Source organism: Canis lupus, chromosome X (genome assembly GCF_011100685.1).
Source record: "Canis lupus familiaris isolate Mischka breed German Shepherd chromosome X, alternate assembly UU_Cfam_GSD_1.0, whole genome shotgun sequence".
In the NCBI taxonomy this organism is placed as follows: Eukaryota; Metazoa; Chordata; class Mammalia; order Carnivora; family Canidae; genus Canis; species Canis lupus.
In genome coordinates this window covers 107,324,981-107,347,414 of record NC_049260.1, presented here as the reverse complement: position 1 = coordinate 107,347,414, position 22,434 = coordinate 107,324,981, and the positions used below count along the sequence as shown (strand labels likewise).

Here is a 22,434-nt window from a genome sequence, read left to right as displayed (position 1 = left end):
GATCATTTCCTGGTTCTTCCTGATTGTGAGGTTTATAAATACTCCTACATTCGTAGTACAGTACATTACACTGTACTTGACATTGATCGAGTACTGCGTTAAATCTTGGCTTAGAGGTGAAAGAATCGGAGTGGGCCCAGAGAAAGATAATGACTATAATTAAAGGTCTGGAAAATGGGATAGAGGACAAAAACTATTTAAAATTGAGGAAATCTGAAGGGTCTTGGACGCCTTCTTTATTTTCTAATATTTTAATTTTCTAATTTCTTTTCAGCATTGAGGAAGCTCAACTATATCAGAAAATGTTTATCATCAATCACGGGGTCATCAAAATTTGAGTGTATGCAAGTCACAGTGATTTCTGAACCCAATTCAAAAATAATGGAAAGACCATAGAGATCCTTTCAAACAAGGATACATCACTCGTGCCACTTCTTCCCATAATTCATTCAGCAAACATTCCTTGAATGCCTACCATATGTGACAGGCAGTGTTATAGGTATGGACAGAAATATTTGTCCTCTCGGAACTTACATTCCAATGAGGAAGGAGAGACAGTGAACAATGATAAGACAGCAAACATAATCAAAGGATAAATCATAGAATATTTCAGAAGGTGATATAGAAATGGAGCAGGCTAAGGGGACCAGGAATGGGAAGATTAGAAATTTAAAAGGGGTGTCCAGGATAGGCACCTTTGAGCAAATGAGAGTTTGCAAAATTGTTGCAGCGAGAAAGTAAATCCTGACAGGGCTGAGGGCATTTACCTTGTGATAGGATGCTTACAACGCTGTGTCAATCAGTCAGGGGGCACTGGAAGAGTTGGTGCAGCGTTTAGAAAATTGGATGAATTCCGTCTTGGCTGTAAGTTTGAAGTGTCGCAGGATAGAAATAAGTAATTAGCAGGTCTGGAGCCAAAGAGAAATATTTGAGATCGAGATGTTGCTTTGGAATTACTTATCCACAGTGGCTGAAGCGGTGGGAATGAAGAAGTGAGCTCGCCAAAAGAGAGCAGAGTGGAAAGAAGGGGAGAGCCTCACTAATGAAGGTGTGCATTTTAGGAGATGGAGGCAAAAATCGAGAAAGGGCGGTACACTTTTTTTTTCCTGATCAGAGATAGAGACGAGCCGGCATTGTGCGCGCGTCCTTTTATTCCTCCCCTTTCATTTCTCCCTAATGTAAACTGGCTCTCTTCAAGACAAAACCCTCCCGCGCGGCACCACACCCCCTTGGGGCGCGAGTCTTTCTTCAAGACCTTTTGAAGGTAAGGAGAAGAGAACTAACTTTTACGGAGCATCCCACGCGTGCCACGTGTTTGGGGTTCCAAATCCCGGGTTGCTCTCCTCTCCATCCCACCCACCTCTTTGCTTTCATACTCTTGCCTCCTTCAGCAGTGTCGGCTCCCAGAGGGCTGGAGCACTGGACAGGCCGGCAGAAAACAAAGAGCCCAGCTGGAAGGAAAAGCAAAGCAAAGCAAACAATACCCCCTGCTAGGGGTAGAGACCTGGCGGCACTGGCCTTGAACCTCCGCCTCCAGCCCTCCCGGCGCCCTGCCCTTAGGCCTCGCCCCTCGGCCCCGCCCGAACTTCTCCGCAGGCCCTGCCCCTTGCCCCGCGGCCCACGCTCATTCGCTGGCGCCCTTCCGCTCCGCTTCCTCATTGATCCGCGTTCACCTCCTTCGGTATGCTCTCCGCTTAGCTCCGCCCTTCGCGAAGAGGCCGCGCAGCGCAGGCTCGGCTCTTGGTCACTCGCGGACCTTATTCCGCGTAGCTTTCCCCTTCTTCCCGGCATTCCTGCTTCCGCTTTCTCACGGCTCTTTGCTTTTTCCACCTCTGAGGCACTTCGCGCCCAGAGGTTCGGTGACGTCATCTCTCTGCGCTGCGCGGACACCCGCCAGTGGAAGAAGGAACAGCTCCGCCGCCCTTCGCCTCTTTTGTTGGGCTGCTGCTCCTCCGGAATCATGGCGCCGTCACTGTGGAAGGGGCTGGTGGGCGTCGGCCTCTTTGCCCTAGCCCACGCGGCCTTTTCCGCTGCGCAGCGTAAGTGCCGGTGGGAACCGCGACAGCTCCTGTGCGGGACTCCGGGGACGGTGTGTGGGCGCACCCTGAGGGAGTGTAGGACTGAGTTGTCCCAGGAATGATCATTTGAGCCCTTAGAGTTGGGGGTGACTCCGAGAAGCGGCGCGGGGCTTCCCGGTGGAAGGCTCAGAGTCTGAGTTTGAGATGGGCATCTGAGACTGCGGCAGAGGTGGAAGGGGAAAGGGAAGGGGGTGTCTGGGAGAGAGCTCCGAGCGGGCTGCGGGGTGGGCAACGAAGGAGTCTGTCGGGCTGCAGGGTGGCCAGAGAGGGAGTCTGTCTGGGAATCCGGGACAGGTGATGTCAGATCCAACGTGGGGCTGAGCAGGCAGAGTGTCAGATTGAGGACTTCGGATACTCGTGGTCCGATGACAGCTAGGTGGACAGTACTTGGGCACTTCTGGGCTGTCCAGGCTAAGACTGAGAAGTTAAATGACCGTTTGCCTCATGGGAGCACTGTGGTACAGAAGAAAGAGCACTGGACTGGGAGTCTGGAGGGCTGGTTCTGAAAAAACTTGCTTTACCGCTAAATCTGTGTGACCTTGGGCAAGTCATGTCCCTTCTCTGAGCCTTCATTGAGGTGGATTTTAATTCTTGCCTTTTCTGTGTCACAGAGTGATTGAGAAGTTTAAAAGAAAAAAAAGTAAAAGTACTTTAACATACGAATACAATTGTATCATCAAGAAGAAACTTGGAGTCCAGCAGAGGAGGTAGTGCAGTCTTGAGACAGCTGATCTCTTTTGAGGTCTTCCTTCTCTACTAGAACAGGGGTCAGCAAACTCTGGTGGGTGGGCCAAATGCAGTCTCTCTCCTGTTTTTGAAGTGAGCTAAGAAAGTTTTCACATTTTTAATTTGTTGGGGGAAAAAGTAAAAGAAAATCATTTTATGATCCATGACAATTCTATAAAATCCAACTTTCAATGTCCATCAATGAAGTTTTCTTGGCAGACAGCCACACCCATTCATTTAGGTATTGTCTGGCTGCTTTCAAAGTGGGGAGTTGAGTAATCGACACAGAGACACTATGGCCTCCATGGCTCAAAATATTTGTTATCTGACTCTTTACAGGAAAAGTTTGCTAACCTCTGTCCTAGCCTATAGAGCCCACGAGGGCAGCCCATTTTGTTCATTGCTGCGATCTTTGTGCTTAGCACAATGTTCCCCACAGTGGGTACTCAATAAATTGGTTGAATGAAGGAAGTGAATTCAAAGTTGAACTTTATTCATTTGCTAGATTACTTTCCAACTGTAGGAATAAAATAGAAAATGAAATGTGAATTCCTTCAAAGCTCTAATTTTCTTTCAAGATAAAACCATTTGTTTTATTATATACAAGTAAAATGATCCAGTTACTTTAACTATGTTTTACATACGTGTATTGACATTTGTCTGACAGAAACCTAGCTTTATTTTTTAAATATGTTTTTATTTTGAAATTTTAGATTTACAGAAAAGTTGCAAAGATGGTACAGAGTTACTGTATACCCCCACCCAGTTTCCCCGCACTGGTAACATCTTATATTACCATGGTATATTGTCACAACTAAGAAACCGACACTGGTATGATACTATTAACTAAAGTCTAGCTTTTATTTGGGTTTTACCAGTTTTTCCAATAAGGTCTTCTATTCAGGAATCAATGCAGGGTGTCATTATATTTGGTTGTCATGTTTCCCCAGTCTTTTCTATCCTGTGATGGTTTCTTCAAAGCTCCAGTCTTTAATAATAACAATAGTAATAGCTATCCTTTATTAAGTGCTTGCTACGTGTCACCGAATTAAGCGCTTTACACGTAATATCTAACTCAGTCCTACCAAAAGCACTGTGAGGTAGCTATTGTCATCGCTTTTGAAAGATGAAGTCAAGACACACATAGCTGGGAAACTTGCACACTTAAAGCAATGATGGTGGGGCCAGGATTCAAAAACAAGCAGTTTGAATCTAGAGCCTACGTGCTACACTGCTTTATGAAATTCCGTTTCGTGTAAGTGGCTGAAATTGTGCTTGTGCTTAGGTGCTAGAGGTACAGTGATGCCCCAAGGGAGTTCAAAGTCAAGTGGAGAAACAAGTAATATCAATAAATAATCACAACAAAGTGATAGAGATGCTACACTAAGCATGTAAGGATGCTTGGAGACAGGCCCCAGGGTGGGAGGTGGAGGGCAAGGGGGTTAAGGAAAGTATCTTAGAGCCTTCCTGCTTGCAGTTCAATCGACCAGCTTTGGGAGAATCACCTGGGAGCTTGTTAGACATGCAGAAAGTCAGACTCCACCCTAGAGTTTTTTGAATCCTAATCTGCAGTGTAATAAGATCCCCAGGTGATTTGTCTGCACAGTCATTTGAAAAGCACTACCCTAGAGGAGATTAGGATAGTATGGAATACTGCATCATTTTCCACAGTTGACTTCAGCTGTAAAAGTTTACAGTACTCTACTCACTGAAGTCCAACCGCTTCATTTTCCAGATGAGGAAATGCCTGGTTAGAGGTAGTGTTAAAGTCAGATTAGGTTGTGTGCAAAGAAGAAAGCTGTCTAGGAACTGAACAAACAGTAGGAAGTTAGCCAAACCTATTTTTGGTATTGGATTGATGTTTCTTTTACACTGGTCCTTGTGTTAAACTTGTGAGATAAAACTTCAGAAATGTCTCTAAACACATTCCCTTTTAAAAGTCACCACGTGTTCACTCACAGCAATTTGGGTTTTTTTAGTCCACAGCACGTTGTTAAATAGGGATTGTGCAAGGTTTTTTGAGAATTAGGATTTTGTGTTTCTGTTTAGATGAGAATGCCTTGGGGGCATTTGTCACTGCAGTGGGACCTCTTTATAATGCTTATGTTGGGAAAAGATTGATATTTACCTTTGAAGCTAGTTGTGTCATGTCTGAACTGTAGCAGTAGATAGCATACTGTTGTACTATGGCATGCTCTTCTTTGCTGTAATGAACTTTATTATGGCAGAATGGCTACCATGTGTCTAATTTAATCTTCACATTATCCCCATTTTACTGTTGCAGAAGCTTAGGAGAAAGATACTGTATTTGATTCTAAGACACTTCCCCTCCCACTCCTACATTTTAACACTCTGCAATTGAGATACATGTTACAATGCATGAGGATGTCTTATGGTTCAGTGAGATAAAGTCAGTACCAGTAAGTTGAGGAGCTGGTTTTATGATCCAGGTTTATCAGCTTCCAAATCCTCACCCTTTTATACCTTGCTGCTTCCCGAGGCTAAGGCAGCAGCAGAATTATAATTTAATTGGAGAGGCAGAAATTGATGTCCTGGAATTTCTCCTATTTGACCACTGCCCCAGCTTATTCTCTCAGGAAGAAACATCCATACCAATCTTACTTTGTCCATACTGTGTGATGGTGGTGCTATTTCAGAGTTGAGATTTTCTGTCGGCTTATCCATTTTTAAATAATTGTGATATCTTTGACCAGTTAGTGAAAGAAACTTATTTTTAGAGGATTCTAGTTTTCCCATAGTACCGAAAGGAAAAAAAAATGTTTAGGTATTTCTTCCTCGTACTTGTTCACCTTTGACTCTTACTGTGTTTTATAAGGTGACAAAGCAGGTCATGATAAAAGTAAAATAGTTCAAGATCAGGCTGACTGCCTTAGAAGATAGAGGTTTTTGAGGAATCCGGGATTAGCGTTACTTTAGGTAGCATATAAGTCAGCTGCTTCTTTGATATATTGATTTGCTTGCATTTTAAGAAAGAAAAATGGGCTACAATTTCCTTAATGGTATGCTTCTGGTTTATAGATCGTTCTTATATGCGATTAACAGAAAAGGAAGATGAATCACTGCCAATAGATGTAAGTTGGTCATTTATATTCCGTTAAAATATATTTTAAAAATTAGCCACATAGCTTATTATAATTTTTTTTTTACTGGTTATTGTTCTCTTAAAATTTTCCAGACATGAAGTAACATCTGTTCACTACTTTACTCTTTATCACTCATTGTAAAACCCAAAGGTTTGGAAACAAAAGATTTTTTGTTTGGTTTCTAAAAAAGATTTCTGTTTGGTTTCTAAAACTGTAGTTTTAAGTAGTCATTCTAGAAGTTGCTCTGTTCATAGTCTGAGTTGATTACTTGACTTTTTCTTAGCAAAGTTCCTTTTTATGTAAAGTCTAAGAACAAGCAAAACTAAACATTGTTGGGGGACATATATGTCGGTGGCAAAACTGAAAAAAAATGAGGAAGTGTTTTTTTTTTAACTGAAATGATATGTGATCTTCACTCACTATTTTTCATCTTTAATGGATTTTAAATGACAAAATAGTAATTTCTCTGCAATAGAATCAAACAGTAAGTGTAAAAAGAAAAACTGACCCCATACAGTAAAAAAAGAAGTGGCCTCACTGCTCAGCAGTTCTGCTGCTACTCCTACCAGCTTGGAGTATGTCAGTAGTTCAGCTTTCCTCCTGTGAATGAGTAAACAGCACTATACTTACTTACATTATGTATAGTTTTACCTAATGAAAACAGCTTTTCTTTTGAAAAGTTATTATCTATGTGTATACATGTACAGTTTTATAATTTGCATTTTATTACTTAACAATTTATCTTGACGTAACTTCACAATTTACCACATTCTTGTTAATGGTGCTTTTGATTGCATTGTATGAAATAGGTCTTGGTATGCTGGTGGCGGGAATGTGTAAACTGGTATAACATGTAATATTAGTTTTAATTTAGAAAGAGTAAGAGCTTGTGGCTAATTTTGACTTTAGTTTGTAATGAAAGTTATGATCGATGAGACTATTAAGCCACTCTCCTGTATCACCTTTGCTTTGTAATAGATTATGTCCCCTACCACCACCCATATACTCATTTATATCTGTTTAAAATAGCTGCTTCTGTTTACAAATTGGGAAATTTGAAAAATACGGAAAAATCACAATCAAGAAAATCAAATGTGCCTATAATCCCAGCTTGTTTAACATCAAACATTGCAAGTCTTTGCTTGCACAACCTCTTTGGAAAACGTTTCAGTATTACCTAATGAAGTTGAAAGTGTGTATACTCTCCCCAAGTGATTCTACTCCCATTTGCCAGGAGACCTACTCCAGGATATCCATATTGGCATTGTAAAAGTAACACACAGGAAACAGCCCACATAGCCATCAGCAGTGGAATGAATAAATTGTGGTATTTTCATATAATGAAATATAAAACACAATGAAAATGAATGGACTACAAGGAAATACTACAACAGGGATGAATCTCACAAAAAAGTTCAAAAGTGGGAAAAAGTAAGCAATATACATTTTAGAGGTACATACATAGCTGGTAAAATTATAAAGAAAAGCCTTAAAGCATTTATATATAATTCAGTACAGTAGTTAACTTTGGGGGAGGGTGTGTGGGACTTGAAAAGGTACTGGTAGTTTTATTTCTTAAGCTGGCTGGTGGGTCCAGGGGTGTTCTTTTTATGCTCAGTGATATTTAACAATAATATATTAACAAATTCTTAGTTGCTCTTGCAAACAGGTAATAGTTGGTAACTGAGTTCTGAATGGCTCAGTACCTGTTTGCTATTTGGGCAAAACCTACAAGTATTTTTGCAGCTGATCCACAGAGTTTATAGATTTTATTGTGTCTGAGTTCAAATTATTTAAAGTGAGAATTGACTCCTTGATAGGATCTGGGAGAAATACCTGTCAGAGGCTAAAATGAGATGGAGGGAAAATTGTAAATTTTTATGATAATATTTGTATGTTATTTGATAATCTCAATCTTTATACTCACAGATAGTTCTTCAGACACTTCTGGCCTTTGCAGTTACCTGTTATGGTATAGTTCATATTGCAGGAGAGTTTAAAGACATGGATGCCACCTCAGAACTAAAAAATAAGTAAGTCTTTCCCTTTTCATAGGCATTTTGTTTCATAGGGGTTTTGCTTCACTAATGTAATTTAAAATGTCTGTTTTCTGGTACATAAAAATTGATTTTGTTTTTACATTCGATGATGCAGTTTGTGTAAATAATGAGGTCAAAATATTAAGGCAGTGTTTGCTATGATAGAAAAATGGAACTTGAATGACAGATTATTGACCTTAGATGTCATATTATATTTGCTTAAAATTATTTATCGGCCAGATGGTTGGAAGGGAATAGACAAATAGGAAGATAGTCCCTCAGAAATGTTTTCCTTTCATCCTTTCTCTTTTCCTTCCCTCCCCTTCCACCCTCCCTTCCTTACTTTATTTCCCCTCTTTTTATCCACATGTCCCAGCTTAGTCTTTGGAAGAATAGGGGTTTTGGGTTGTTTTCCTCAATCACTTGAACCTAGACTGTGACATAAACTGCTCGCTGGCCCTTTCTGTTTCGTGGATTACAGTATACTTGTCGTCCTGCTTTCTGTTTTCTCCTGTACTTCTTCTAAGCTATTTTCTTGAACTTGGCTTGCTTTTCTTTTCCATATTTCCTACTTTCATAAAATTATCCTTTAGCTCTGTTCAAATCCATCCCTGGACTTTACCTACCTTCTTGAGCCTGGAAATTTTAACCCTTTACAATGTGTTCTTAGAAGGGTTCACAATAAACATTTATTTGTTAGAGGAAACTCACCCCCTTGCTATTTTTACTTTTTAATTTACATTTTAAATAGTCACATGTCAGACTTCCTGTTTTATGTGGGAGTATACTTGGAATTTTAGGTGGGTTGACTTTAAGATTTGAGTTTTTAACAAGGCAGAATTCTGCTCTTTTTTTTCCAGGAAAATTATGTTAAACGAATACTAAAAGCCATACACTTAGGTGTTTGTGAACTTTATTTGACTATGTATATCTCACTAGGAAAGAAGAAAGGATACTCTACTATCACCACCCACTGTAGTTCTTACAAAGAGTCTACCAAGAATCACAGGCAAAGGGCCAGAAAAGAAAGAAGTAAAACAGAATGGCATTAAGTAGGTGGTAGCAAAATATATAAATTTAGTAGGTGGTAGCAAAATATATGAGTTTGGACAACAGTAGGTACTGAAGGGCCAAAAGGAGTTTTTTGTTGTACTTGAAAGATTCTTGGAAACAGATCTGTGAAATGATCATATTGCTTGAATAGTGAGGGCCAAATGCAAATAATCAAAGGTACAATCTATGTACTGGTTTTTTAAAAGACTATTTGGCATGGGCTAGCTATTTTAAGATTTATACAAGTGATTAAAGTTGAGCGATTATTTGTGCTATATTCATAATCATCTTGGAAGGAGTGGCTGAAAGAAAGATTTGAGAGCTTTATGTTGCTTTCCAGGTTTCTTATTTACCTTGTATAGGAAAAAAAAAAACGAGACACAGTATGCTTACCATCTATAGTCTGATTTCATGAATTTAAACTTGGTTAAGACTATAATCTATAACAAATTCATAATTCATTAGAAGCCTGCTTGTTTTCAAATAGGTTTTTGTACAGGTTTATCTGAAGTGGATGCTTTGTTGTTGTTTTTTTTTTCTTTTAAGGACATTTGACACATTAAGGAATCATCCATCATTTTATGTATTTAATCATCGTGGTCGAGTACTGTTCCGGCCTTCGGATACAACAAGCTCTTCAAATCAAGATGCATTGTCCTCCAACACATCATTGAAGTTACGAAAACTTGAATCACTGCGTCGTTAAGATTTTTACAAATTATGATAACAGGACAGGACACAGAGCTGGAATATTGGAGTTTGGGGTATAAAACACTCCCCCCCCTATCATCAGTATTTATATTATATTGATCTTTCAGACCTAACTAAAAAAAGTCTATGGCCCTTGTTTGTACACTGTTAATCAGATCATTCATGGAGTATAAGTTATCTGTGAAATGAGTCTTTGATCTTTCATAGAGAGAATTCTTTCTTTCCATTTAAAACAAATTCATATCTTTTGTAAAGTCACTGTTTTGAACACATTTCCTTGAAAAATGTTGATGATTTTGTAATTATTTATTTTCTTAGATTTCTTTTGCACTTGAGTTCTTAGGATCCTTTTGGAAATAATGTGACTACTGCATTTTGCAGCATGAATGAAAGTTAAAATGTCTTTGGTTCTTAATGACAAATTAACTTCTCTAAAGAGACCAAAATGGTGGCTTATCAGTTTTTCTTATGCCCCCTAAAAAGTGGCTCTGCTTCAGCAGATGCTTGCCAGTTTCTAATTTCTCATGACTTCTTGCCCCACCCCACTCCCATATACCTTCTAACATCGACTGTCTTGTTTCATCACTTCTCTGGGGTTCTGTGTGCAGTGAGCAACTCTTGTGTCAGAAATTCTTTGTCATAAATATATTTAACAAATTCAACTTGCTGTAAAGCTACTGTGTTCTCTTCATTTCTCTGTCAAAAATTTCCCCAATTGATTATGTAGTTAAAGAATAGTTGAAGATAGACCAAAAAGACCATTCATGATTTCATTAATTATCCTGCCTGTGTAGAAGAATAGTAATCACTGAAGAAAACTGACTACTTGTCATCAGCCAGTTTAACTTATTCAGAGTCTCTGTTATTTTATTGCATACTAAACTAGTGAATTAGTAAAACTCAAGGAAACTTCTCATCAAAGATAGGCTTCAAAGGCATTGGAACAAATATATTTTAAATATTTGGAACTAGTATCTTCAATTAAAAACAAGATCATTTAAGAAACTTTTTCAGCTTTGGATTTGTTAGCAGGCTTAGAGCTTTTCCATCTTTGTTGGATGCTGCTGAAGGTGAGGATGAGGGGACAGAGTAGACTTTTTCTAGAAACAGTAATTTTGGGTTTAGGGAAATTTGGCTAGCTCTTTGATCTGCAGGGAGCTTAGCATTTCTTTGTAGAGCAGATTGCTTTTGTTGAACTGTGCAGGCAAGGAAACATTGCTTTTGTTGAGTCGTATAGGTGCAAAGGGAATAACTATGCAGACTTGAAAAGCAATATGCTTTTGGCAAGAGTAATAAGATGTCCTTCTGCTTGATGGCTTTTTTCCTCTTAGAAATGAACCTCAGCTCTTCTGTTCTGCCTGGTAACAAACAGCTCTAAAGCATGAGACTCTTTGGTCATTGAGTTTTTACTGTTGTTTAGTTTTGTTTTGCCAACCTAGTCTGTCTGTGGAACACTGACTCTGATCTCTAAGGAGAACAATGTTAGAAATCTGCTGATAGCCTGAGATAGTGTAGAAAAGAGTGAAAAATGGAATCAGGGGTTAATGTGGTGATAATTAAATCAAAATATTGTATGAGAAGCTCCTTCTATCAGGCTTGTCTACCCTTTCTTCAGGTATGACTTGATTTGCAAGAGCCTCTTCTCTTTGAGGGCTGCCTTCCTTTTTTATTATTCGCATACTTTCAGTGCAGCCATTTAAAGGGTACAGTTCCGTGGTTTTGTAATATAGTCGCAAAGTTGTACAGCCACTACCATAATGAATTTTAGAACATTTCTATCACCCCCACGAGAAATGCTGTACCCTTTAGTGGGCGCCTCTCATATCCCTCTGCCTCCCAGCCCCAGGCAGCCGCTAATCTACTTTCTGCCTCTATAGATTTGCCTATTGTGGTCATTTAATAGGAATGGATTCGCACAATGTCTGGTCTTTAGTGACTAGCTTCCCAAGTAGAGTTTTGTTCTATGTGGAGTAAGAACTTCTCCCTTTGAGAACTGTGATCAGTTTCTTAGTCAATCTTAGGCTGAATAGTTTTTCCTCATAACCAAGCACTCATGATATACTACTATTTATAATATTTTGGCTAGTCTCTAGAATGGATACTGAATCTTTGCCCAGTCAGGAAAGTCCTGGTAACAATGATGCCCGATAATTTGGCAGATAATTGACATTGTTTTCAGGTGTGTCTGACTTTGCTAGCAGCTTGTATACCTCGGGCCAGGTGAGCTTTCCAAATTTCTTCTTTATAATTTCCTCCAATGGATTCTGTTTTCTTTTTCAAGTATGTATCATAGGACTAAAGGTGATTTGGGTGCATCGTAACAGTGCTAAATGGATTAAATTCAGAATTTTATTTATAATATTTTGAGACAGTTATGACTACCTAGTGTAGTCCAAAAAAAATGTAGTGGTGTGAGCTAGTTAAGCCTCCAGTTGACTGTGATTTTAGTGACGTTCAGAAGTGTTTGCTATTGAAGGCTCTCTAGAACATAGGAAGAGACTTTTTAATAACTAGGGAACCAGCCAATGCTATGGGCTAATGGCCCAGCCACAGAAAATGCAGATCGGTGGACTGGAGACCATGATGCTCTGTAATTCCCTAATGATTGTTTCCTAAGCACTGTGGCTTATTTTTGAGTGGCATGACAGCATCTTCCTGGTTGTATGTGGCCTGTTTCCATGATGTATTGAGTAGTGTTGTTTGTTGTGAACATCGATGCCTGTAACACCAAGCTAAACACCTTCTTTTGGATATGTTTCCTCTCTTTAAATGGCCTTGCCCTGTCCAATAAATAAATGATTGTCTCACCCTGTTTTTGGTAGTGGTTTTTGTTTTTGTTTTTGTTTTTAAAATCCCATTCTCTTCTGCTTCTCTGTCCCCAGAAAAATGTAAGAGCTAATCTTATGACTGTATTTTTTTCTCCCAGTATGATGCTGTTCTACTAAATTCAATAGATACTTTTTATTGTACATGGAAAGTCGAATTGCAATTTTATGTTTTTTTTTTTTTAGTGTCAAAATAGAATGTGTAATCTCATTTATATTTAGCAAAGGACCTTTGGGGTAGAAGAATTTTAGTCCTTGAATATCAGCATCCAATCATCCCATCACAAATTTGTTATAAGTTTAGATTTAACAGAAAATCATTATGATTCAAAAGTATCAGGGGGCAAATCCAGAGTCTGATGAAAACCCGAGGGGAGGTTCTGGTTTGTCAAACTTGGCATGTATCTTGAGTAGTTTGACAAATAGCACTAGCAATATTCAGATCTACCTAGGAGTATCTCAGAGTAACCTACAAATCAAGTATTGTCTAAAAAAGGGAAAAATCAAGATGATATATGCACATGGCAAAAACAAAAAAAATCTGATGGTACAGAAAGGCATGTCATTAAAACTTGCCTTCTTCCCTTCTGTGCCTAATGCTTCTCTCCAAAGGTAACCAGCTTAGAGTGCCCTGTATATTCTTTGGGGGGAAAATTATTTGCCAGTGAATATATATTTAAGAAATTTTACGTTAATGGAGTCAAACTGTATATACTCTTCTGTACCTTGCTGTTTTTGCTGTGTCTTACAAGATCTTTCTGTATCAGGATATACAGAAATACCTCATTATTTTTAATGACTGTGGTATTCCAATGTATGAATGTGTTACAAATGTTCAAACAATGATGGGATCTCAGATTGTTTTCAATATTTTACTATTGCTAGACCATTTTGCAGTGAACATACTTGTACATATAAGGAGATTATACCCGCAGAGTTAATCTTAGCAATTGAATTGCTAGTCAAAGGGTACTTTTCATTTGCACTTAAGTAGTTATTGCCAAATTGTTCTCTAGGAATCTTGGCCCCGTTATTCTCCCACGTATAATTTGTAAGAATAATTATTTCCAAGGCCCACACTGACACTGGGCCTTGGATTAAACATTTGATCATCTGAAACTGAATAAATGATATCTTGCATCTTACTTTAGCTATATTGCATGTTAATGAAGGATATGGAACACATTTTCATGCTTATTGGTTACTTATATTTCATTTTCTGTGAATTGTGTGGTCATGTTCTGTTTTCTATTAGATGATTTGTTTTTTATTGATTTGTATGAGCTCTTTGTAAGCTAAGAAAATTGGTCCATTGTCATATGTTTAAGAATATTTTCCTGAGATTTATTTATTTATTTATTTATTTATTTACTTATTTATGTAGCTAAACTTATCAGTCTTTATGGCTTTGGGGATTTGTGCCTTGCTTAAAAAGGCCTTCTTTACATTTAAGAATAAATTCAATGTATTTTTCCAGTACTTTTAAGTTTTTTTTTTAACCTTTAAATCTTTGATTCATTTGGACTTTATTTAGGTAGAAGGATAAGGTAAGGATTCGACATTTTTCTCCCCAAATGGCTATCTGGTTATCCCAACTCCAACCCCACTTTTTTACTTTTTTTCCCACACTGATTTGAAAAACCATCTTCATTCATACACTGAATTTCCATATATATTTTGATCTGTTTCTGAGCTCTGCAGTCTGTTACAAAGATTACCAGTCTTTCAATTATTTTAAGTTGCTATATGCTTTCATATTTCACATTGCTAGTCCATACCACATTATTATTATTTTCAGGATTTTTTCCTAGTTATTCATGCATGTTTATATTTCCTGAGGGACTTTGGTATCATTTTGTCCATTTGTAGAATCCTACTCATATATTTCTAAAATTTTACTTTGAAAATTTTCTAACTTACACAAATCGTGAAAGAATAATATCAGGAATGCCAATATACTTTTCATTTATCACCATACCTAATATTTTGCCACTTTTGCTTTTGTTTTCTCCAAATGTGCTTTTGTCCCCTCCTGGATAGTTTATGGTAAGTATGGATTTCAAAATCACACCTCATGACACCATGACATCCCTAACTATGTCAGTGCCCCATTCCTATAAGGATGAGGACATTTCCTGTTTAACCACAATACCACTCTCACACTGAAGAAAATAGTGAACCATCCAATATTATATTCAAATTTCCCCATGTGTCCCCAGAATGACTTTCATGCCAACCCCCACCAAGGTTCACAAATTACATTGGTTAGTGTGTCTCTCCAGTCTCTTAAATAGTCCCCCTACCTCTTCTTTTTAAAATATTTTCAAAGTAAACTTTATTTTTCAGAACTGTTTCTGAGTTACAGAAAGATTGGGAAGATGGCGCAGAGATCCCACATGTCCCATACTCAGTTTCCCCTACTGCTAATATCTTATGTTACCATGAGACATTTGATACCAGCAAGGAACCAATATTGATACATTATTATAAACTACAGTTAATATTCAAGTTTTCACAGATTTTACTTAATGTTCTTTTTGTATTCCAGGATTCCATCCAGGATACTGCTTTACATGTAACTGTGATATCTTCTTAGGTTTTTCTTGGCTGTGACAGTTTCTCATACTGTCCCTGTTACTGATGACAACTTTTCTTAAGATTTATTTGACACAGAGTGAGCATGAGTTGGGGGGAGGGGCAGAGGCAGAGGGAGAAGCAGACTCCCCACTGAGCAGGGAGCTGGAGGTGGGGCTCCATCCCAGGACCCCAGGATCATGACCTGGGCCGAAGGCAGATGCTTAAACCACTGAGCAATCCAGGCGCCCAAAGCTTCACAGCTTTGAGGAATACTGGTCAGGTATTTGGTGAAATGTTCCTCTGTTGGGATTTGTCTGATGTTTTTACCATTATTATACTGGGATTATGTGTGCTATTGTTATCACATCAAGGGTACCCATCTTTTTAAAAAGATTTTATTCTTGAGAGACTCAGAGAGAGAGAGGCAGAAACATAAGCAGAGGGAGAAGCAGGCTCCCTGCAGAGAGCCCAATGCGGGGACTCCATCATAGAACTCCAGGATCACACTGAGTTGAAGGCAGATGCTCAACCACTGAGCCACGCAGGCGTCCCAAGAGTACATATCTATTAACATGACTTATCACTGTTGATCTTATTTTTGATCACCTAAGTTAGTGTTTGTCAGATTTCTCCACTGTAAAGCTACTCTTTCCCCATTGCCATACTGTATTCTTTGGAAGGAAGTCACTTTGCATAGGCCACACTTAGGGAGTGGGGAGTTATGCTCCACCTCCTTGAGGATGAAGTATCTACATCAATTATTTGGCATTCTTCTGCACAGGAGATGTTTCTTCTTTCCCACTTATTGATTTATTCAATCATGTATTCATATAAATTTGGGCTTTTTTTAATACTCTGGGTTATCATGTAACACTATTTTGGGGTTGAAATTATTTCAGTTCTGGACACTGATAACTTTTTCATTGGACTCCTGTGTCTCTTTGACATACTCCCATTAGAGTGGACTTCTTTATTTTGTTTTCAGCTCTTCCTTTCTGGCACTACAAGATATTCCAGGCTCATTGTGTGTATTTCCTTCCCCAGTCCTAGAATCAGCCTTTTCTCCAGGGAACCTGGTGCCTTTTATGGAAGGATAGTATTAGAAATCAGGATCTGGGCCCTGGTTGTGCCCAGTGCTGCAGGGGTTTTGTTGCTTCGAGGCCCTTTCAGCTCACAGGGCAAGGAAACATATGTGTGTGCGCTAACCTGTGCATATACACACACATAAATATTTCTGGATGTAACCTCTGTGTATATATATATATATATATATATATATATATATATATATATAGAGAGAGAGAGAGAGAGAGAGAGAGAGAGAGAGAGAGAGAGAGAGGCAGAGACACAGGCAGAGGGAGAAGCAGGCTTCATGCCGGAGCCTGATGCGGGACTGGATCCCAGGACTCCAGGATCACGCCCTGAGCCAAAGGCAGGCACTGAACCGCTGAGCCACCCAGGGATCCCCTGTATTTCTATTAAGTGGAATGCAAGTTCATACTGATGTTCCATCCATCACCACATAAATCTTTCTAACCACCTCTCCTGCTGATCTGCAGACTTCTACTCCCACACTAAGAAACCTGGTTCCCACCATCTGCTGCCCATTTACTTGAATTGTTTAAATCCAGTATATACAGTTCCAGAAACATTACCCTGTACTCCCATGGAAGACATTTCAAACTAGAGCAGCAATTATGTATCTCTGTTTGCCATTAGTTTTACAGACCTCACTCATTTCCAAAGTTAATTAGTCAGCACCCCCGCCCCTTCAGTGTGTTTGTTTCACAAATTTGTAATACAGATAGCTTTGTCACCTCTTAAAATCTTTAAAATGATTTTTTAAAATTTGTATACACCAGGGCTCACTTTTCATGCCCTAAAGTTCAATCGATTTTGACAAATCTACAATGTTATGTATCCACAATTGCATTATCATATAGAATAATTTCAATAGCTCTAAAAATCCCTTGTGCTTCACCTACTCAACCCTGTCCCTTTCCCTGGGGCTCCAGTTTACGACTGATCTTTTTATTGTCTCTATAGTTTTGCCTTTTCTAGAAAGTCATATGGTTGGAATCATGCAGTAGGTAGCCTTTTTAGACTGGCTTCTTCTACTTAGCAATATGCATTTAAGGTTCTTTCACGTCTGTTTGAGGCTTACCTAATTTTTAAAATCTCTGAATAATAGTCCATTCGATGAACATTCCACAGTTTGTTTACCTATTAAAGGACATCTCCAGTTTTCAAAGATTATGAATAAAGCTGCTTTAAACATTTGCATGCGGGTAAAACCCAAAAAAACGTATTTGCATGCATGTTTTTGTGTGGACATAATCATGTTAGTTTGGTAAATATTAAGGTGCATGATTGCTGAATTATATGGTAAGATTATGTTCAGCTTTAAGAAATTGCCAAGCTATCTTCCAAAGTGGCTGTGCCATTTGGTATTCCCATCAACAATAAATGAGAATTCCTGTTGCCCTGCATCCTCATCAGCAACTGGCATGATCAGGTTTTAGGTTTTAGCTATTCTAACAGGTGTGTAATGATATCTCGATTGATTGATTGATTGATTGATTATAATTTATTTACTAATTTTAATGAGAGAAAGAGAGTGAGGGAAATGGGCAGAGGGAGAGGGAGAATCTCAAGTACACCCTGCTAAGTGCAGAGCCTGACATGAGGTACCATCCCATAGCCCTGAGATCATGACCAGAGCCAAAATCAAGAGTGAGTCGCAAAACTGACTGAGCCACTCAAGCACTCCATATTTTATCTTAATTTGCAGTTCCCTAATGACAAATGATGTTGAGCATCTTTTCATATGCTTATTTGTCTCCTGTCTTTTGATGAAGTATCTATTTGGATCTTTTCCTCAATTTCAAATTATGGTGTTTGTTTTCTTATTGTTGAGGTTTTTTTGTATATTTTGAATACAAGTCTTTTACAGATGTGTTTTTTTCAAATATTTTCTCCCAGTCTGTGGTTTGTCTTTTTATTCTCATGACAGTGTATCACAGTGAAGTTTTTCATTTTAGTAAAGTCCAACATACCAAATTTGTTTTATGAATCATGCTTTTGTTTTGAATTTAAAATCTCATTTCCCAAAGAAGAGAGGGAAACAAACCATAAGAGCCTCTTTTTAAAAAGATTTATTTATTTTAGAGAGAGCAGGGGGAGGGGCAGAGAGAGAATCTTCAAGGAGACTCCCTGCTGAGCATGGAACCTGATGTGGGGCTCCAGGTGGAACTTGATCTCATGACCCTGAGATCATGACCCTGAGATTATGACATGAACAAATCAAGGTCAGATGCTTAAGTTACTGAGCCATCAGGCGCCCTACCATGAGAGACTCGTAATGGTGGAGAACAAACAAGGTTGCTGGAGGGAGGTAGGTGAGGTATGGGCTAGATGGGTGATAAAGATAAAGGAGGGCACCTGTGATGAGCACTGGGTGTTGTATGTAAGCAGTGAATCACTGAATTCTACTTCTAAAATCAATATTGCACTGTATGTTCACTAAGATTTAAATAAAAAAATTGAAAAAAATAAAAGCTCATTTTCAAACCCAAGGTCACCTAGATTTTCTCCTGTTTCCTTATAGAAGTTTTATCGTTTTTTACTTTATTTTTAGGCCTACAATCTATTTTGAGTTAGTTTTTGTGAAAGATGAAAGATCTGTGTCTAGGTTCAGTTTTTTTTCCATACAGACACTCGTTTCAACACCATTTGTTGAAAATACTGTGCTTTCTCCATTGAATTGTCTTTGCTCCTTTGCCAAAAATCAGTTGACTATATACGTGTGGCTCTATTTCTGGTTTGTCGACTCTATTCCATTTATCCATAATATCCACTCTTTTGTTAATACTGTACTGTCTTGACTACTGTAGCTTTATACGAAGTCTTGAAATTGGCTAGTGTGAGTCTTCCATTTTTGTTCTTATTTTTCAGTATTGTGTTGGCTGTTTAGGGTCTTTCATCTTTTTCTGTAATCTTTACACCCAGTTTGTCAATAACTACAAATAACTTGCTAAGATATTGATTGGAATTGCTTTGAATCTATAGATAATGTTAGACAGAATTGATATTAATATTGAATCATTCCAATTTGTGAACATGAAGTATCTCTTTATTATAACCAACTGAGCTACCAAGGTGCCCCTATTTCTTGTTCTTTTCCACGTAGAGATCCTGTACATATTTTGTTTAATTTATATGTATTTCATTATTTTGGTGTTGCAAATGGTATTGTTTTTTTTAATTTCAAATTCCAATTTTAATTATTAGTATTTAGGAAAGCAATTGACATTTTCATATTAACCTTATGTCCTACTCTTTGTTATCATTCTTTTTAAAGTTTAGGAATGAATATTAAATTTTGTTATTTGCTTTTTTTGTATATATTGATATATTCATATGTTTTTTCTTCTTTTACTTATTAAGGTGGTAAATTATAAGAATAGCTTTTTAAAAGTTGACCCATCTTTGCATTCATGGGATGAATCAGGTATCCATTAAAAAATAACAGCTTACCACAAATTACCAAAACTGGAACAGAAAGAAATAGAAAACCTGAAGAGGCCAATAACCAGGGAAGAAATTGAAGCAGTCATCAAAAACCTCCCAAGACACAAAAGTCCAGGGTCAGCTGGCTTCCCAGGGGAATTCAGTCAAACGTTTACAGAAGAAACAATACCTATTCTACTAAAGCTGTTTTGAAAGATAGAAAGGGACAGAATACTTTCAAACTCGTTCTATGAGGCCAGCATCACCTTAATTCCCGAAACCAGACAAAGACCCCACCAAAAAGGAGAATTGTAGACCAATATCCCTGATGAACACAGATGCAAAAATTCTCAACAAGATAGTAGCCAATAGGAAGCAACAGTACATTAAGAAGATTATTCACCGTGACCAATTGGGATTTATCCCCCAGATGCAAGGTTGGTTCAACACTCGTAAAACAATCAATGTGATAAATCATATCAACAAGAGAAAACACAAGAAGCATATGATCCTCTCCATAGATGCAGAGAAAGCATTTGGCAAAATACAGCATCCATTCCTGATCAAAACTCTTCAGAGTGTAGGGATAGAGGGAACATTCCTCAACATCTTAAAAGCCATCTACGAAAAGCCCACAGCAAATATCATTCTCAATGGGGAAACAGAGAGCCTTTTCCCTAAGATCAGGAACATGACAGGGATGTCCACTCTCACCACTGTTATTCAACATAGTACTAGAAGTCCTAGCCTCAGCAATCAGGCAACAAAAAGAAATAAAAGGTATTCAAATTGGCAAAGAAGAAGGCAAACTCTCCCTCTTCACAGATGACATGATACTGTACATAGAAAACCCAAAAGCCTCCACCCCAAGATTGCTAGAATGCATACAGCAATTCAGTAATGTGGCAGAATACATAATCAATGCCCAGATATCAGTGGCATTTCTATACTCTAACAATGAGACTGAAGAAAGAGAAATTAAGGAGTCAATCCCATTTACAATTGCACCCAAAAACGTAAGATACCAAGGAAGAAACCAAACCAAAGAGGTAAAGGATCTATACCCTCAAAACTACAGAACATTTCTGAAAAACATTGAGAAAGACACAAAGAGGTGGAAAAATAATCCTTGCTCATGGATTGGAAGAATTAATATTGTGAAAATGTCAGTGCTACCCAGGGCAGAATGTACACGTTCAATGCAATCCCTATCAAAATACCATGGACTTCCTTCAGAGTTGGAACAAATCATCTTAAGATTTGTGTGGAATCAGAAAAGACCCCGAATAGCCAGGGGACTATTGAAAAAGAAAACCAGAGCCAGGGGCATCATAATGCTGGATTTCAAGTTGTACTACTAATCTGTGATCAACAAGACAGTGTGGTACTGGCACAAAAACAGACACATAGATCAATGGAGTAGAATAGAGAATCCAGAAATGGGCTCTCAACTCTATGGTCAACTAATATTCTACAAAGCAGGGAAGACTATCCACTGGGAAAGGACAGTCTGTTCAGTAAATGGTGCTGGGAAAATTGGACAGCCACGTGCAGAAGAATGAAACGAGACCATTCTTTTACACCATACCCAAAGATAAACTCAAAATGTATGAAAGATCTAAATGTGTGACAAGAATCCATCCAACTCCTAGAGGAGAACACAGGCATCACTCTTTTTGAGCTTGGCCACAGCAACTTCTGGCAAGATACTCTATGAAGGCAAGGGAAACAAAAGCAAAAATGAACTACTGGGACTTCATCAGGTTAAAAAGCTTCTGCACAGCCAAAGAAACAGTCAACAAAACTAAAAGACAACCTACAGAATGGGAAAAGATATTTGCAAATGACCTATCAGATAAAGGGCTAGTATCCAAGATCTATAAAGAACTTCTTAAACTCAACAGCAAAGAAACAAACAATCCAATCATGAAATGGGCAAAAGACATGAACAGAAATTTCACAGAGGAAGACATAAACATGGCCAACAAGCACATGAGAAAATGCTCTGCATCACTGGCCATCAGGGAAATGCAAATCAAAACCACATGAGATACCACCTCACACCAGTGAGAATGGTGAAAATTCACAAGACTGGAAACAACAAATGTTGGAGAGGACGTGGAGAAAAGGGAACCCTCTTGCACTGTTGGTGGGAATGTGAAACGGTGCAGCCACTCTGGAAAACTGTGTGGAGTTTCCTCAAAGAGTTAAAAATAGAGCTACCCTACAATCCAGCAATTTCACTACTGGGGATTTACCCAAAGATACAGATATAGTGAATTCAAGGGGCACCCGTACCCCAATGTTTATAGCAGCAATGTCCACAATAGCCAAACTGTGGAAGTAGCGTAGGTGTCCATCGAAAGATGAATGGATAAAGATGTGGTCTACATATACAATGGAATATTACTCAGCCATTAGAAATGACAAATACCCACCATTGCTTCAACGTGGATGGAACTGGAGGATATATGCTGAGTGAAATAAGTCAATCGGAGAAGGGCAAACATTATATGGTTTCATTTATAAGGGTAATAGTGAAAAGGATTAAAGGGGAAAGGTGAGAAAATGAGTGGGAAATATCAGAGAGGGTGACAGAACATGAGAGACTCCTAACTCTGGGAAACGAACAAGGTATAGTGGAAGGTGAAGTGGGTAGGGGGATGGGGGGACTTGGTGATGAGCACTGGGTATTATACTATATGTTGGCAAATTGAACTCCAATAAAAAATATACAAAAAAATAACAGCTTGCTAGGATTTTTGTTTTTCATGATTTTCTTTAATGTTAACCCTGCCTTTATAATAATTTC

General features: G+C 38.4%; 1 protein-coding gene across 1 annotated transcript; it reads left to right on the top strand.

The window, feature by feature from the left end:
- Positions 1-1,689: 1,689 nt before the first annotated feature.
- MMGT1 (membrane magnesium transporter 1) lies at positions 1,690-12,525 on the top strand. Its single transcript, XM_038588400.1, has 4 exons — positions 1,690-2,039; positions 5,844-5,896; positions 7,838-7,941; positions 9,547-12,525. The coding sequence occupies exons 1-4, from the start codon at positions 1,961-1,963 to the stop codon at positions 9,704-9,706; spliced, it is 396 nt and encodes a 131-aa protein (XP_038444328.1). The 5' UTR covers positions 1,690-1,960; the 3' UTR covers positions 9,707-12,525.
- The last annotated feature ends 9,909 nt before the right edge of the window (positions 12,526-22,434 follow it).